At 46.7% G+C, this 18,073-nt stretch overlaps 1 protein-coding gene across 4 annotated transcripts in view; it reads right to left on the bottom strand.

Annotated features, from left to right (window-relative positions):
* Window positions 1–18,073, bottom strand: part of MDGA2 (MAM domain containing glycosylphosphatidylinositol anchor 2) — a 332,288-nt gene that overhangs the window by 110,517 nt on the left and 203,698 nt on the right. For all 4 annotated transcript variants that reach the window (XM_083839870.1, XM_083839871.1, XM_083839873.1 and 1 more), the window contains one exon: window positions 9,725–10,018. In XM_083839870.1, coding sequence (XP_083695996.1) covers window positions 9,725–10,018 — 294 coding nt within the window. The remainder of the gene's footprint in view (window positions 1–9,724; window positions 10,019–18,073) is intronic.

Here is an 18,073-nt window from a genome sequence, read left to right as displayed (position 1 = left end):
GTGCCAATAATAAATATGAGTGATGAAATAAATCTGAATAAGCAGCTATACCTTGAGGGAAACAGTTGATTAAAACAGGGGAGGCTAAAAACAGCCTTCTTGATAAGAAACTGTATGAATGGACTGAGCAAATAGCTACAAAGGACCCTGAAAAAGTGACATATATGTATTAATTGTGAATGGTTTGAGTAATTGAGTATCTTTTCAAGGTCCTGGACTACTCAGAAATAACAGTTGCTCTAAAAAAAAAAAAAGGTATGATATGCCTCCTCTTCGTTTACTCTAAAGAATTTTTATTTACCGACCCAATAATAAATGAAAGGTGTGAAATTTCTCTTTTATTATGTGGAAAGCTTCTGAATATAAGAAAGAGAGCATGAGAAATCCCGTTACTGGGAATTTTCAATCACAAACTTTCCCCAAAAAGCAACTTGTGCAGCTTACTAATGCTGCCGGCAGGCTGCACAGACGCCCAGCGCAGGTGGCTGTGGTCCCCACAGCAAGAAATTGAGGTCAGAGAGGTGTGTGCATTGCTGCTTGTGCAATTTACATCTCCCTGCACCAGCAGAATGGGGCTCCCTAGGAAGGTGGTGGAGCTGGGGAGCCATGCAGGGAGCATGAGGGTAAAACCCACACCCTACTAAGCCACTGACACAGATGTCCAACCTACATGTCCCTTCTCCTTTGAAGCCTTTAACTCACTGATGCTGCTGGCAAAACTCCTACTGTTCTCAGTCATTTAACTCCTAACGTTTTTTTTTTTATTATTTTTTATTTTTTGACGGGAGGAGAAGAGTAGAGGAAGATCTCACACACAACATTCAACACAGATTTTTCCAAAGCCTGATGGGAATGACTCAAGGAAAGCTCTTTGAAAAAGTAGCACTGCCCCACAGCAACCAAGATCCCGTTGGCTTTCACAGCATCTCGGTGACTGCTGTAGCGAGTCCAGCATCCTCTGGACTAGCTCCATCACGAAAAAAACTGATTATGTACCAGCACAATTGAGGTCTAATTTCGTTCCTGCTGCTGAGTGAAAGGAATGTGCCTGCTGACACCATTTTTTTCTCCACAGGCAAAATGATTTGCAAAACTTCAACTTAACAGCAGTGGACAAAACGTCTGAATAATAATAACAAAAAATCTGCCATAAGAGAATGCACAGAAAGGAACAACCAGTCCTTAAGTACGTAAATTGCCTTGGACGACTTTACGTCATGAGAGTGTTAAAGCCAGAAACACTCAAACGTTAGACTAGAGGAGTTATTTACCAAGCAAAAGAAATGATCATGTAACCAAATACTTGATTTAACACACCAGCATTCATAGTCAAAATTAGTTAGGTACATATATCAATCCAAAAACCCTAAACTTTAAATACTTCACTTTGCAATCATAGTTTTAATTAAAATGCGGATTTATTTAATTAAGGGAATAAGTCACCTAAATTATACAGAAAAAAAAAAAGAGGAGTATATTTACTTTGCACCTTCTTCAGTTAAAAAGAGCCAACAGAAAAAAAAAGGCAAAAAAAAAAAAAAAGCTGATTGGGCAACCGAATTATGCTGCTTCACCTCTCTGTTGCTTGGTTGTTGATTTTGTTATGGATTTTATTTGGCGAAAGCACATATTTGTGCTTGAACTTTGTGTAACGCTTTTCACAAACAGAACAAGAGCGCTATTGGAGAGCGTCCTAAATTACTAACAAAGCAGTAAAGAGGACCAAGGGAGGCAAATAGCTTAAGATGCTAAAGACAGGATAAAACCTAAGATTAGATCGAAGCAAAAAAAAACCCTTAGAGCACTCTTCTCCACTTGCTGCTGGTCAGCAGCAAACATTTAGAGAAGAGGAAAGCAGGAGAAGGGCAGAGAGCAGCGCCCAACGCACAGCCTGCTTCCAGCCGCCTGCGGGCTGGCAGCCCCAAGGCTGGGGTTGTGCGTGCCTAGTAGCTTTCCTTCCATGAATTCATTTAATCAATTGTATAATCCATTAATACTTTTGGCCTAGAAAACAATGGGTGAGAAGGAGATTTGCCTGTAAACGTGGTGCCTGGTGTCAGGAGGTGTGTCTCCGCTCTGGTCCCAGGGAAGGCCGTGGCCCTGCTGGGGGGCGCAGGGCAACGCGCGCCCTGGCACTGCCCTCTGAGCTCGGGAGCCCTCCCTGCCTTCTCTCCTCCTGTGGGTGCTATAGTCCTTTCGCAATATTTGTTGACCTCTGTGGCATTTTCTATATGTGACATTCGTTGTTCTGCTGTTCGCCTGTTCCACATGACCATTTCTCATGATTTCACTGAAGACCACAAGTCCTAGCATAGAGACTCACAGATTTCCTTCAATCCGTCTTCATTGTAGCTCACTGTGTATGTCCGCCCTTCCTATCTATTCATTATTAATTGTGGAGGTGGGCTCTCTCTGTCCTCATATCACAACAAAACTCCTTCAGAATCGGACCTGGCCCAATGCACGATACAAAGACAGAAGAGAACCTCACTGCTCCTGCAAATACCGCACACAGGCACTAAAGCTCCCAGTTCACTCCCCATGCAGCTGAGCCCACTTGCTCTCAAAACCCCACGAGAAAGCCCTCCTAAGAAACAGACATTCTGGGGAGGGAGCAGAAAGCCCGTCATCTCTTCGGGGAGGTGCTGCGCGCCCGGCAGCTGTGCAAGCTGACATCGGAATGAAGGTGGGCACTGCCGGCTTCCCCCTCCTGTTATCTGCAACAGGGTGTCTGCAAGGGGACCACCACCAGAACCAGCTGCTCGTCTGCTTGCCTTGTCGAGGCAAGGCAACCTTGCCTGGTCAGGCAGCACCCCCTGCCCTTGCTGCTGCAGGATTAGGAAGGAAGCTCCAGTTTTGTGTGTCCTCATAGGAATCACGAAACCAATACCAGTCCTAACCCCAGAGTCCACGTTGGGAAGAAGCAAGGTGGAACATCGCAGAAAGATGCCTGCCTCTCTCAGCGTCCAACAGGGCAAAGACACGTACAGGAGTTCCCTGACTTTCCAAGGATGATTCCTGCTGGATGGTTCCTGCCCAGCTTGATGACATTTAAGAGCAGAGCACTCATGTGCTCTGGGGGGACAGCTTTCTTCTTCCATCAGCATTAAACACACCCAGACTCCACCACATTTCAGCCTACCGCTTATGCACGCTGAAGGCTCTTAACGGAGTGCAGGTGCTGTTCTGCTTCATGCTGTTCCTCCCTCTCCTGCCTTTCAGGGGGACATCCTACACTCCTGGGGTTAACTTAAAACAGCTGGGAGTACCGATATGCCAGTGTCAGCAAAAACCTACCATGGTTAAGAGAGAGCAAGTTTCCGTGAACAGACCTGAAAGAACTACTGTGCACTGATGGATTAAAAGGATTAAAGTCCTCCCAAGACTATCCGTCTGACTACTCAGATCCTTGATGCCATATCCATGAGATGTAGGGCATTCAAAGACACCCCTTTCTGATTCTATGTATGTTAAATTTAGATATGCAATATTTACAACTAACCCTCTTCCTCCTCTCATTCTCATTTCTTAAAAACAAAGAAAAAAACACAACTTTTTGTTGTTGTGTCTCTCAGATGCTGCTATGAAATTCTTTGTGTATAAGACCATCTTCTACATGACCAATTGTTCAAAAGAATCAATGAGTAATTCATTTTTTTTCCCAATAACATCCATGTTTATGCTCTAACTTCTGGGGTACTCACTGCTGCTCTGTCCTTTGGAATTTCTAAGAAGAAGAAGGAACATCTCAGGAGGTTCTATATAGAGCTTTAATATTAAACAAGGGAAAATTCAAGTGATCTCATTTGCATTTACAATTTCCATGTTGCCAGTGTTTGCATATTCATTACCACTCCAGGTCATTGCCTTTGGCCTTGCTAAATGTCAAAAAGCTCCCAGTATTTCACTTTGCTGATCAAGCCATCCATTATTTCCACATACATTTCCTGCCTTGCAACATTCAGATAAATTACACGCAAAGCCGTAATTGCTTATGTGTTATGCTGAAATTGTTCTATATCATCTTTCACTGAGAACCTTCTCGAAGAGTTATTGACAATTGTTTTATATAAAAAGAGTTTTCCATAAGAGAGTTCTCTGGAAATGTTCTAGTCTAAGAACCAAGGACCTGGAAAATGTACCGACTTACCGGCTGGTTAATGGTAAGGACAGTGTTAGCCGTATCTGATACGTTAAACGTGTACCATGACAGGACAGATAATTTTTAGGCGCAGACAGGCAACATGCACCAAAAACCACAAAACCACACACGCAGAAAACCAAAACATTAAAAACAGCACAGAAAGATATAAGTAGCAAGGTCCAGTTCTAGCCTCCTTTAGCTTGTCCTGTCTCCCATCAGAATCAAACCCGACCTGTGGAGATAGCTACTAGCCAGTGACCTGCAAAGGAAGTACTTCAGAAAGTAACAAACCAAACAGTCTAGGAATATATTGGATTATATAAACTTGCCCTGAATATTAATCAGCTTCTTCTACTCAAATGTACAATCATGAAATAAGGGAAAAAAAGTATGTGATGTAAATAATATGAATGTAAAACATAAGATGTGGATTTCCTTTGTCATTTCAACGTGCTTAAACACAGGTGTCGGTGGTTATTCAAAAATGAAGACATTGTCCCTACTCAGTTGCTTCTCACCTACAGAAATTCCTTGACAACCCCCTTTTTAATGCATTTTCAAAATTTTATAGGCCAATTTGAAAATCTAGAGGGTTTCCCTCTGGAAGCTTGGCTTGCAGTGCTGATTCTCACTCGTGACACAGCATCCTTAACTCATTTACCTCTGCCCAACAATGTGAATGAAGGACTTGAATGCAAGAATCTTCCTAAGTAGTGAGCTGCTGTCGTGGCCCTGGTAACACGGGGCACAGCTCCCCGGAGCTAAAGCTCGCCGTGCACTTCCCCAAAGCAGAGCCGTTTCCCCAGTCCCATCCCCTTCCTTCCCCGCCTCCTGCAGGGCTTTGCCTATCCGGCTTCCCAAGGCCACAAGGCGTCCATGGACCCGTCTGCACGTCTCCCGGCTGGTGGCTGTGACCGTCAGCTGCCCTGTCTTTTAAAAAGCTTCTCATGGTTCCCTCCCTAAATCTCCACGTCTCTCCGTGAGTTTTAAGCTCATTATTTCTAGTTCTATTTGGGATGAAGAACATTTAATTCTTTTTTGTTTTCCATAAAAAATATTTTTCATTATTAATATAATATATATTTACATATACATATTTCATCAGGCACATATTTAGACAGTCACAGAGATGGCAAATTTTGAGCTGCAAAATTGCCTGTCTAAAGCATAAAAACAATTTTTCCAATCCTCACCTGCAAATAACTTCCACAATCAAAACAAAGAGGACCCAACTCTGAGCCGTCCCTGCTGATGTAAAACCAGAACAACTAATTTATGCCCCACTGATTCACTCCAGATTTGGAATGATGCACCTGAGATCATAATTCAGCCTCATATTTCTTGCTAATTAGCTCTGTTCCATTTCAAATATAATCCCTGAAGGACATTCCCCTTCAGTGTGATTTCATTAGTTGCTCAGAATTTATTACCGAGGAGGAATGACATACATAAACCAGAACCCAAACTGAAAGGGAAATTCAGAGCATCACAATGTGGTCGACTGCTCTGCCAACCAGGTTACCAGGAGATATATTTGATGTTTTAAGAGGCTTTACAAGTACTTGGAGACCAATGCATTTGGAAAACAGTTTATATTATAAACAATATTTTATGTAGCACCTAAGTAAAACCACGGCATATAAAACGCGAGCCCAAGAAGCAGCAATGTCCACTGTGAAAAATGATTCTGTCCTTCCTGCTATCATCACTTGATAAGGTACACGATGTAAACATTTGATTATATTGTACCTGATGGCATTTTTATTTCCCAAGTGTTTTCTTCCAGCAGTAAAAGCGGTGCATTTAAATTATTACTGGATTGCATCCTGTCTGCCAACAGCAGGCATTTATTTATTTATTTATTTTATCTAAATTTGCACACAAGGAAATGGTCAGTGCTGCAGGCAGGCGCAGGGCTCCGAGCCCCAGCGCTGCACCTAACTCCTGCTTTCTGCTTGTTCCTTCGTGCCCTTCTCAAACTGAGCTGGGAGCAGCCACACCGAGGAGCACATGCCTGGAGCATCCCCTCGCCCGTCCCACTCAGGGCACGGAAGCCACCTCCCGGAGACCTTCCTGGGCTCATGGCTGGAAGGCTCCCGCCTGGTGGGGCTGCCTGAGAGCGGGCACAAGCTTCAACAGGAGCTAGAGCTCCGTCTGGAGCAGCCTTGGCCACCTCTGAGCACTTTGCTGCAGGCAGCGTCCTGCAGCACCAAACGCCGCTGTGCTGTTCCCACTCCCTCGTGGGCAGCGGACATCGCAGTGACAACAAAAATCCACTCCCGCCCCTCTGGGCTTAGCTCTTCTTGCTCCTGGTGCCGTATTCCATGTTCCTAATGAATCTCTCACGGAAAAGCTAGCAGGACTCACAAAATCTAACAAACAATGAAGATCAAATTCAGCAAACCCCACAGCCTGGGGAGAGTGACAACATACCTGAGAGAAAGCAGTACAGGACAATAACAGCAATAACCGAAGGATCCAGGAGTTATTGATCAAGTCAGGGACGGCATGTCTTTCATTACTACTGCGTCCTCAGAATCTCAACTCTGCAACCTCTAGGGTAGGAAAATGTTAACTCTATTTTACAGACGGGGAACTTGGACAAGAAAAAACATCCCAGATACCTTCCTTAGGACAGGCTCCGCTGCCTTCTGCGGGTGTTTCACTCTCCAAAGCCATGCAGGGGGCACAGGTGCCTAACAACCGGATCATTATGATTTTCAATTAAATTCCTCTCGTGAACCTTCTCAATTAGTCCTCAAACTGAGCACCTTTTCTGTATTTTACTGTTGAACAATCACTTCAGGATGTGACAAAGATTTTGAAGTGGACTGCACAGCACACCGACCACATCTTGTCCAGCAGACGGGGGCTAAGAGAGCTGCGTTGTCCTTTACCTCTTGTTTTCTTTTGTTTGTTTCTTGTGTGCTTTTCCCTATTAGAATTTTTATAATTTGACAGCCAACAGGAAACATCAAATGTTTTAACTATGACTTGAGGCCAAACTATGACACGGCAGAGAAAAAAGCCATTTCTCATAGAAAAATCACAGTCTGGGATGCCAACGTCATGTTGCCCCAGCATGGTATTAAAGGGAAACGGGGGAAGAGAGAGGAACAAAACAGGAGAGAAGAGAGAAAAAGCAAAACTCTGCCTATTAAAATTGGTAGGATGAACTAAGAGTGGGTCAAATTTAAAAATATCTTTATCTTTGCATTTATCCTTAGCAATCTTTCTGAAGTTTGAACCGACCGGGAGCAGTATTTCTACCAAGAGGTTAGCCCTGTGGAGCAGAACAGTGATACGCCACCCTGGTTAGAAAGAAAGCCCTTCTCCCACAGCAGAAACTCTCCTTACACCAGAGAGGATGGGACGGTATGCAGCTACAAAGGTCCACAAACACATCTGCTCACACACCCACGTACCGTACACAAATTGAAATCAATGAGTTGAATATAAAGGGAAATGTTTCATTAAATATCTTTCCCTGTTTCTAACTAATAGAAGCATATAAAAATACTATAAAATTACTGAAAATAAAGTGATTTTTATGACAATTGAATAAATACTATGCTAGTTATGGAAATGATGCTGAAGTCAATGTGAACACACATACTTTTCTCCCACAAGAAATATAATCAAAGCATTGCACAACATCTGCTTTGTCCGTTTGCCTCCAAATTCTCACTCACTGGGATCTGAATAAAGTATGTAGGAATCTGAACAAGGACAGATTAAAGAAAACTCTCATGTAAATACCTGTTATGCTTCCATTTATTATAACCATTTTCAATTTGTCCCTCATTTCTTTCAGAATACCGGAACTGTTGCTTCTAATCAAGTGCTCAGAATAAATAAAGCCAGAGCTCCTTCCTCCAGTAAAATGCAGTAAAATACCAGCAACCCGAGCACCGCATCCACCAGCTGACAGATGCTGTTGGAAGTCAGCAACAGTCGTCCCCTGGGTCCACCGAGGCCTGGCTCAGGGCCTGAAGAGGAGGAGGTGGTGGGAGGTCTGCATCCTGGGAAACAGTCCCCAGGACCCAGACCCAGCCGTCCCTTCCTCTAACATGAAATGCACGATTACCTCCTTGCTGAAGAAAATAATAGCATCTGCTTAAAAGCTTTGAAATGGAGCAGGATAAATGATGCAGAGCTTGCTGGATAAACAGGAGAGTTTCTATGACTTTCAAAGACTTGAAATAAAGCCTTCCAGGCAAACCACGGGACACATCCCAGCTGTTGTACACAGCCATGTCAAGAGTGCTTCTGAATGCTTCTGTTCAGTATCCTCCATTGAATTGAGCTTCTGAGGATTTCAGATAAAATAATAATAATAATAAAAAAAGCAAAGCTGAAAATTACTGAGCTTCTCTTGACTCATAATGCTCTTAAAGACAGCGAGGAGAAAGCCCTGTTCTCTCATAGGAGTGGCAAAGGAAGGCAGTGGGGATGGGGCAGCTGACTTGTCCCCGCCGCTGCTCGTGGCTTTGCTGTCTGTAGCTGCTGGAGCAGATTTACCTCCAGAGCTTTCCCACTGGAGCCCTCACTTTATCACGAATGCCCTCCACATGTGCATCGGTACATGAACCGAACTACTCAAAGGGGCTTTCAGCAGCCAGCATCACGACCAGCCTGAACCAGGATGTTGCAGCCATGCCGGACTCAGCACAGACAAACAGAAGAGATGATGTGCTCCGACAAAAAGATAAGCTAAACGTGCACCAGTAAGCAGCTCCGATGAAAGCATGGCAGATACCACAACACGTAATCAAGTGCATTAATATTTTGTTATACAACAGACCTTGAAAAAAACAAATCAGTTGATTATTAGCAATAACTACGTATATTGCAGTACCTCAGCACTGGAGGCCCCAAACGAGGTCAGTTGTGCTGAGCACAGAGCGCTGTTAAAGCAAATCTGCCATAACATTTGGGCATCTGAAACTGGAACAAGTACAGGCTGCACAAGTATATAACTACTGAAAATTCCACAGACAAATGCAAGTAAACATCTTTTACACAGCAACAAACAACAGCTCATTGTTCCCCATAAGCCATATCAACTCAGGCTTTTCATTTTCCAATAATAAACACTGAGCATTTCCAAATTAATTGATTTCCTCTTAAGTTTTCCCCCCCCATTCCTGATGCTGACAGTTCACATTTAGAGTCTTAAGCAGCTCTGCAGACCTGCACGCAGATCAGCTAAGACGGAACAGCTCTTGCTCTTTTTTCCCCCTTGTTTTACGCTCCCAACAAATGAGGTCAGTATCAGATCCACATTTCTAGAAGTATGTCCTCCTACCTCATGTGCTCGTTCCTGTGTCAAGAAATATAGCGCTAGGCATTGGGAAATAATCATGGCCCTACGGTTTTTTAGTATAAATGGGACTTCTATGTCATTTTTACTTCTGTATTTACATTAAAACCATGAATTCAGGGAGCTGCAGAGCCAAACAACACAGCATCAAAAATGTAACAACCATAAGACTTTCGCTGCTGTTTACTTAGGGGACAAATAAATCAACTTCTTTTTCTCAGCAAAGCCACAGGAAAAGAAAATAAGGGTCTACTCACACTGCACGATGAGCTGTACCAAGGCTTCCCTGGGTTTCACATTAAACCCGTTGTACTGACTGGTCTGGCACCTGTAGGTTCCCGTCATCTCCCTGGACACGTTCACGATCCTCAGGATGCCATCGTAGCTCTCCGTCTGCATCGCCCCGTCCGGCATCACGACCTCCTTGTCGGCTCGGGACCACAGGATGATGGGCTTGGGCTTTCCCGTCACCTGGCACTGCAGCTCGATCGTGTCCCCTTCCCGAGTGACCAGGGGGGACTTTTCTTGAGGAACAGTCAAATTGGGTGGGACTTCAAAGGAGAAAAAGAGACAGTTCAGACAATTAGTGTTACGGAAGCATCAGATGGCTTTCTCGCTTACACAGTTGTAATCATACATCAAGAAATCATTCATACACATAGAGCAGTGCACATTGATTGCACATATCAGGAGCCACTATAATCCTACTATATTTACGAGGCAAGGTGCTCAGCTGCCTGAAGTAAAGTAAGATTTAACTGCCCCAGCTCTGAAACTCGCTCACCACCACGTGTGTGCCCCCCGTGCCAAAATGCCCTAACAGTGCTCAGCAGACCGGCCCTTTATCACCAGTAGTTACGGCTTTCCTTTTTATGGGTATTTGCAACTGAAACCACTTCTTTCTAACAGCCTGGCTGCCGATTTTACCCAGCTCATAACGGCAGAGGAAGAGCCGTGCCAATTCAGAAACCAGCTCAGAATTCACAGCCCGAAAGCAAAAGGCAGTTGGCATGTTTCTGTCACAGGAAGCTCGTTAAAGCGGTGTTTTTCCTAAGACATCTGCCTTAACAAACCCAGAAGGAAGATGTGAAGAACTGCATCCCACAGGAGTTAGGTAACTCTGTGAGCACAACACGTGGCGCCGCCGTGCCGAAGGATCCATCCTTCCACCCTCGGCAGCCTCTCAAGAGCAAGGCTTCCTAATTGCCGCCAGCGACTGATTTACCACTCCCGGCCTTGAACGACCAACCCTTGGCAGCCAGGAGAAGGCCTTGCTCACCACAGGAGAGACACTGCTGTGCAGGGAGCTCGACCAGAACAGAAATCGCTTGTCACCCCTTGCAAAGCCGCCAGTGTTTGCACGCCGGGCATCCCAATGAGTTCCCACAGTTGGTCCCATCAGAGGCGGCTCCTCTGCCGCTGGGTTTTAGGTGATTGCATTTAATAATTACAGAGTGCTGCAAGCTCCACAGGCCTGATGAGAACAGTTTTGCCATGTTCAATTATCGTAACCATCTCATCATACCTATATTGGTTTTGTATCCAATTTCCTCCTCTCTTTTAGCACAACGCAAATCAAAGTGCCGGCGCTGAAGCTGTTCGTGCCCTCCAGATCACACGCGCTGCCTTTGGCTCTGTGGGTGCTTGGATGGGGGGGTGAAGATATGAAAAAGCCTGATTTGAACACTGCCTTCTCTCCATTTCCCTTTGTGCCTTCTGAAAGCTGGCTACTCTTACAGGTCTTCTGTCCTGAGTCACTTGGAGAGCCATGTGTTTTAAAACCAGCCCCTCCTGGGAGCATCGCCTCCCACACCGTCCTGCCCTCGAGCACCCTGTCTGAACGCCAGGGCTGACAAAATGCAGCCTGCACCAGGACTCCCATCTGCAGGCAGAATAACCAACGGCGATTTTCAGGCCTCCAGAGACAGAAATAAAAGACTTGTACCAGCGAGAAACAGCTCTGCTGGAGAAACACATCTGACAAAGCCACTAATAATCAGAGTTTATATCAGAGACTTTTGTAGGCTTCAAAATGCTGTTTTCAGCTGCTTTGAAGGTTTTAAGAACTCTACCTGAATCTGATGGGACATGCATTAGTGGAAATAATTGTTTTCCACAGGAGAGTAAAGGAAAAATTATCTTATATATATATATTAAAAAAAAAAAAGAAAGAATAAAAGAACTGCTTAATAAAACATTCCCACATTCCCAAGATCCATTATTTGATTATTATGATCCCAAGGAGCCCCGGATCACTTGGAGAGCGATCACCTTGCAGATGCCGCTGGCGAGGAGGAGCTGCAGGACACAAGATGGCCAACCCCAGCGAAGGAGGTCCAAAGCCATGGAAGCAGTCTTTGCAGAGGCCTCAGAAAAAAATACAGAGGGAAGAGGATGATGAAGGCAGCGAGGGACAGGACAAAAACAATGGGTCCTGGAGCTTTTGGAATCGTTCTTGGTGGCAGTAACTTTGACCTTCCTGCAGAGCCTCACATGCCAGCTGCCAGAAGAGGAGGCGCAGCACGATGTGCCCAGCTATACAGCTCCCTCGCTGGGCTCCACGTGGTGCAGACACAGCCTGCGCCCCGCTGGGGACGGCACTCCTCAGGGTTAAGTGGGAGGCAGAAGTCTGGGAGCTGTCAGCACGCACGGTACCGGGCATCGAGGTGGCGACGTGAATATACACCCGTGGGGCTCCCACCTGCTTCTGCGCAAGGCCCCTGGGCACGGGCCCTGCAGAAGGGCTGGAGCTGCTTGGCTGTGCCAGCTTGGGCTCACCCCGCGATGAGCACAGCCAGCTCTCGGACAGGCGCTGTGGTTCTCCGAGCCGTTCTGACCGGGCTTCCCCACCAGCCTGCCCTTCCCTCACCTTTATTTCTACATCCCACGTTTCTGCGCTGAGGTACTCGGTGTTTGTGCTGGGCCTGCATCGGCTGGGTGCTTGTGGGGGGGCGCCTCCGCCTTCCCTCCTGAAAGCGAGCACACCAAATAGATGCCGAAAGGCCACTTTCTAAAGCAATTGATGCACAGGCTCCTCTGGGAAAAAGTCACCGTTCTGGGAAGGAAAGTACAGTTTAAAGAGGTCTGAAAGCACACTGTGTACTGCCTCCCTGCAGGGCGCAAGGAGCCGCCTTCTGAACTTTTTTCCCAGCTCACCTGCTTGTGGCTTCTCAATTCTGCCCAAATACCCACTGTCCTGTCCGGGCCACCCCTAAAACGTTTACTTTGCTCCCGGGGATTGGATCTTTGAGCAAAGCTCATCCCAGTTGTATGGATGCTGCAGGCCCCCTCCTTGGCTCTCCTCTTGCTCCCTGCCCCTCCAGGCCCTTCTAGGCCCGTTTCTTGATGCGTTATGCTGGCAGCAAGTTCCAGACTGCCACAAGAGCAACGGGTCTGCAACACAAAATCATAGTCTGTCTTAGCCTCAAATCGCACACCCGGGCAAGGGCTGTAACTTCTCTTCTCAGGTGCCGGGCCAGGAGCAGGGCTTGGCACAGCGAGCACCCCTGTGCGAACACTGCCTCTGACGGCAACGCACACCAGAAGATAAAAAAGAGAAAGGAGGCAGCAAAGCCAGCTTCACCTGTGGAAGCTGATCAAATCCCAGAAACAGCAATGGGATACAAATAGGTTGAGGAGCTGTTTCCCAAATACCTACAATGTTCTGGTTTAAAAAACTCATTCACTAAGCTTGTCACAGTGACCTGGGGCAGGAAAGTAGCCAGGTTTAGGGTGTCCATGAGGTGGACCTAGAGAGGAAGGAGGGCAGAGGTGTGTCAGTGCAGCTGGGGACTCCTAAAGACTTGCCTCCCTCGCAGCTGCACTGCATGGGTGTAGAAAGGCAACGGCCTTGAGCTCTGGCTGCAGAACCCTGCCAAATGCAGGACACAGACTGACAAGTAGAGGCGGGTGAAATTCAGAAGTTTGGACGCTCAAACTATGACTCATGTAAAGAAGACACCACGAAGAAATGGTTTCACGTGGTCATACATAGCTTCTGGCTTCTGAGAGGAAGGAGAGCGAACGGCAGGCCATGGGTCTTTGGGGCGGGGGGAACACGATGCATGCAAAAAAGATCCTGTGCAACAGTGAGCAAGTCATTCACCCTCTCCAATGCAGTTTCCTTTCTGGAGAGCAAAAGACTACTGCAAAAACTGCACGCTGCCAAGGTAAACACCACAGGTTTTTACCTGTGGTACCTTTTTACCACCTCAAACATGAGGTTTGCAGGCAGGCTGTATCAGTACCCAACACGGAAAGATACCTCAGAATAACCTGACTCCTCCTGGGGCATTTGCAACACAACCAGCAGCCGTCATGTTATAAGCCAGCCAACAGACTGTTATGGTTTACTGTATTTGTTAACATTCTTGTTACTGGAAGCAAAGAAGGAGAGAGGCGAAGCAAGGCCACCTATTAAAACAAATCATCGCAGGGGCAGTGCTGTAAATCAGAAGCCCGGCTGCAGCTTTCACGTACGGCACTTGCCTGGCAGTGCCCAGGACACTGAGCTCCCACGGGGGTGCTCCCCTGCTGCACGGCACCGCTGTGGCCCCAGGTCCCCCCTGCCGATCCCCTGCTGCCTCACCTCATTAGGAGGAAGCGCGGCATCAAACCTCCACGCAGGGTTTGGTAGGCTTTCCCTTTTTATACCCACCTATTTATTTTCACAAACTTGCAGGTACTTAATTATGTCTGAGGTCTTTATTCCGCTGTCAATTTTGGCTTAAATTATCTACGGGGTCAAAAAATAATGGGGGGTGCCGGGCTGAGCACCTGCTGCCTGACAGGCGCTGGCAGCCCGACCACGCACGACTGCTTCGCACAAGCAATAAAGCCTAAAAATAAAAAAAAGTCATAAAAGAAACTCACATCAACGCAATGCCCACAGAGAAAGAAGGAAGGAATAAAAATAAAAAAGATGGTAAGGGTAGAGACCAGAGGAGAAAATAATCACGTCCAGCACTGCTTCCCTGCCCACGGCCCAGGAGCGGGGAGGTGCCAGGAGCTGCAGGAGCGAGGGGTGCCAAAAAGCGCAGGAGACGGGTGTGCAAGCGAGGGTGCAGGAGCCAGCAGAGGTGCCACCAAGGGGCTGGGGGCTGCCAGCTGTGCCCGGCTGCCTCTGGCTGTGGCAAACCCCGCTCCCAGCAGGTGCTGCTGTGGCACAAGCAGCGGCCGGCAGGGACTCAGCCCTCTGCTGAGGCATCAGCACGTCTCCTGCAGCACCAGCCAGAGCCTGCTGCAAATAAAGGTCAATTCTGTTCCTGCCTGCGTGGAATAATAAATTGGCTATACCCGATATCTGAAACAACAAACATCACCTTTCACAGATTCACAGATTCACAGATTTCTCTAGGTTGGAAGAGACCTCAAGATCATCGAGTCCAACCTCCGACCTAACACTAAGTACTCCACTAAACCATATCCCTAAGCTCTACATCTAAACGTCTTTTAAAGACCTCCAGGGATGGTGACTCCACCACCTCCCTGGGCAGCCCGTTCCAATGCTTAATAACCCTTTCGGTAAAGAAGTACTTCCTAACATCCAACCTAAAACTCCCCTGTCGCAACTTTAGCCCATTCCCCCTCGTCCTGTCACTAGGCACGTGGGAGAACAGACCAACCCCCACCTCTCTACAGCCTCCTTTCAGGTAACTGTAGAGAGCGATGAGGTCGCCCCTGAGCCTCCTCTTCTCCAGGCTGAACAAGCCCAGCTCCCTCAACCTTATTCATGCAGCAAGTGGCTTAAATAAGTTAATGCTCTTAGCGCTTAAACCTGTTTCCTAAAGCAGAGGGTTATCGCTTGAGAAACAAAAGCGCTGGTTACTCTGAAGTACCACCGAGTTTAAAACACGTACCGGTATCCTTTGGAAGGGGCAGAGGCACACACATCAGAGCTACTGCTGATCTATGTCCCCTCCTGGCCTTTAAATAAAATGGTCTCAGACAACCTTTGCCTCCGAAAGTCTCTGACTCACTAAAGGTCAGATGGCAGAAGTATCGCTGTATTCTTGTCCCGTTTTTTTCTTTTTTTCTTTTTTTTTTTTTTTTTTAATTTTCACTGCTCCCCAGGCAGATTTGGCTGCCTGTAACGAGGGATCGGAAAGCAGGCTAAACCCTGCAGTCTGACCTGTGGTGGTACTAATGCAATTTTGTAGGATCCTTGGTCCAGCAGTCACCGTCTATGGGAGCCCAGGGACAGGACCAAAGCAGCTTGTTCAAAGAAAAAGCCAAAATGTATACACTTAATATATTTACTCACTGTGTATTCCAGGTAGATAAAATCTAGGTGTAGTCTAATCTCGATCTCTGACATCCTGATGAGCCCATTTACTGTCCCTATTTTAAACCTTCAGATAGCTTAATTAGCTGCCCTGTGACTGCAGCAACAAAGAAGGGAAGGAAGAAGCCAGAACTTGCTTACAAGAAACCATGTGAAGGTGCAGAAGACAATGTGAGAAGGTCAAGAGGGCCTTGGAGAGATGACCCGAGGCAGACTTGGGGAAGGACAGACTGTCACTGAGCACTTCACTAGGGTTACAGCGGGCACGGGTGATGCAGGGGTTACCCTCATTTTTGTCTTTCCTTGGGAGCCTCAGGAAGGAGAAGGGAAACCCCGAAGTGATGACTGCCAACCTAAGCAGTGATGGGGATGTGGTGGCTGCTTGTGCTTGTAGGAGTTGTGGGCTAGAGTGATCGGGCTGCTTAAAATGGACTAATAACTAGTAATTACAGGATAAAGCAAAGCAAAGGAGGGTTTGAGCTGCATATCAAGAAATAATCCATACTGGGGATTACTCGGAGATAATTTCTCAAAATAAGTGTTGGAAGTCACATTGTTCAAGTAATTTAAAACCTGCCTGGACAACCAATATTGAAGAATCTACACTGGCTAGAAGATAAAGGTGCAATTATTTGCATATCCTCCTTCTCTAATATTTATGAATTTGAAGGTCTGAATCTCTAATATTAATCATCCTCTGCAAGACACATGCATTGCAGTCCCTGCCCGTGATTCACACTCCTTGTGTGATGGAGGGGTTTTGCAGGCGGGTATGAAGGACAGCCTGAGCTTTGCTACAGGACACCAAGCTGTACACAAGCTGTATTTGAGCAGGATCATTTAGCCTTTGCAGAGCAGCAAGTGACAGCTATTCAGATTCTCAGGACATCTCTGTGGACAGAGAATAAAAGTGCTCAGCCTGCCCCTGACACATATTTCTTTTAAAAGAAGGAAGCACGTGCTGAGAGGCTCTCCAGCGGTGAGCAAAGTGGAAGAGGACCTACCAGTTGCTCATGTGGAAGGCAAACTGCAAGGAAATCGTGCCTTGATTTCAAAGTTGCTTTCTCTTCTCATTGTTTCGGTTGCCTGTGTGCTGTCCTGTACCCATGCAAGGGAGAAGAGAAAGTACCACGGCCCACACTTTCTTGGGCACAAGCCAATTCCAATTGCAAGTGAAGACATGAGCAGCCACCACGGATTTCATGGTGGCACTTGCACAAAAGATCTATTTAGACAGTAAAATAATTCCAGAATCAATACTCAGCTCAGCACATCTCTAACACCTTAAAGCACCACCTCAGTCTGCAGTCAGATTCTGAAGAGGCTCTCTTTAAGCCTAGAGCATACCCAGCCAGCAGCAAATTAGCCAAAATTAGCTCTCAGTGATCTCGTGGGAGTCGTGCTGAGGAGCTCCGTGAGCCACAGGCAAGGCGAGGCGGTGAGCTGACCTCCGGAGGAGAGCGAGGAGACTCTGCCACGTGCGGCCGCCGAGGAGGACGCCTACTTCCAGAAACCGAGCTGGAGCGAGTCCACGGTGGATGAGCACATCCCACAGAAATCGGGTGTCCCGGGGGAGCCGGGAGCTGGCACCGCGAGGCTCGGAAACGCCGGCAGCACGGCAGGCAGCCCGCGGGAGCACGCAGCCAAGGAGCTCGGCTGGCCGTGCTGCAAGCTGCGCTACGGGAAGGGACTGCGGCTCCCAGGGATGAGATTAAAGAGAAAAATCTCTGCACATTAAGTACTAAAATAGAACAATGAAAGAAAAGCTTTTTAACAGAATCCGGCGTTTATCTGTCCCTTCTGTTCACCTACTCCCTTCAAAGATAAACTCCGAAGATAATGGCCCACAAAACCAATCAATTTGCTGCGATAATGCCAGGTCTGCCTATTTGCTGGTAGTACCCCTGAAATATCTCAGGGCTGCCCGTGAACGATCACTCTGGACAGTGCTTAAGGTTTACAAATATCTTAATTGGACCACTAATTATCTCACAGAAAGCATTTTTCGTTATGCAAAGAGGCTGCACTTTGATTTTAATAAACATTTAGCACTGAAATGAAGATATTTATGTATCATCAGAGGAGGAGCAAGATGACCAGAGGACACACACTTCACTAAGGCCACATGTTCTAATGCATCAGCCTGGACACTTAATTAATCATTATTTAACAGCCGATTAGTTTACCAGGGAAGCCCCAATCACCGCGCTGCAGGGCAGATGCGTGGCCTCATATACAGCGGTTCTCCAGGAATTACTCTGCCTATCTGGAAGCACTTATGCAAAACAAAATCGGTCTCTTGGCATGACTACCCGGGGTGGTA

Source organism: Anser anser, assembly GCF_964211835.1.
Source record: "Anser anser genome assembly, chromosome: 5".
In the NCBI taxonomy this organism is placed as follows: domain Eukaryota; kingdom Metazoa; phylum Chordata; class Aves; order Anseriformes; family Anatidae; genus Anser; species Anser anser.
The sequence above is the reverse complement of the archived record's forward strand: the minus strand, read 5'-3'. Positions and strand labels throughout refer to the sequence as shown.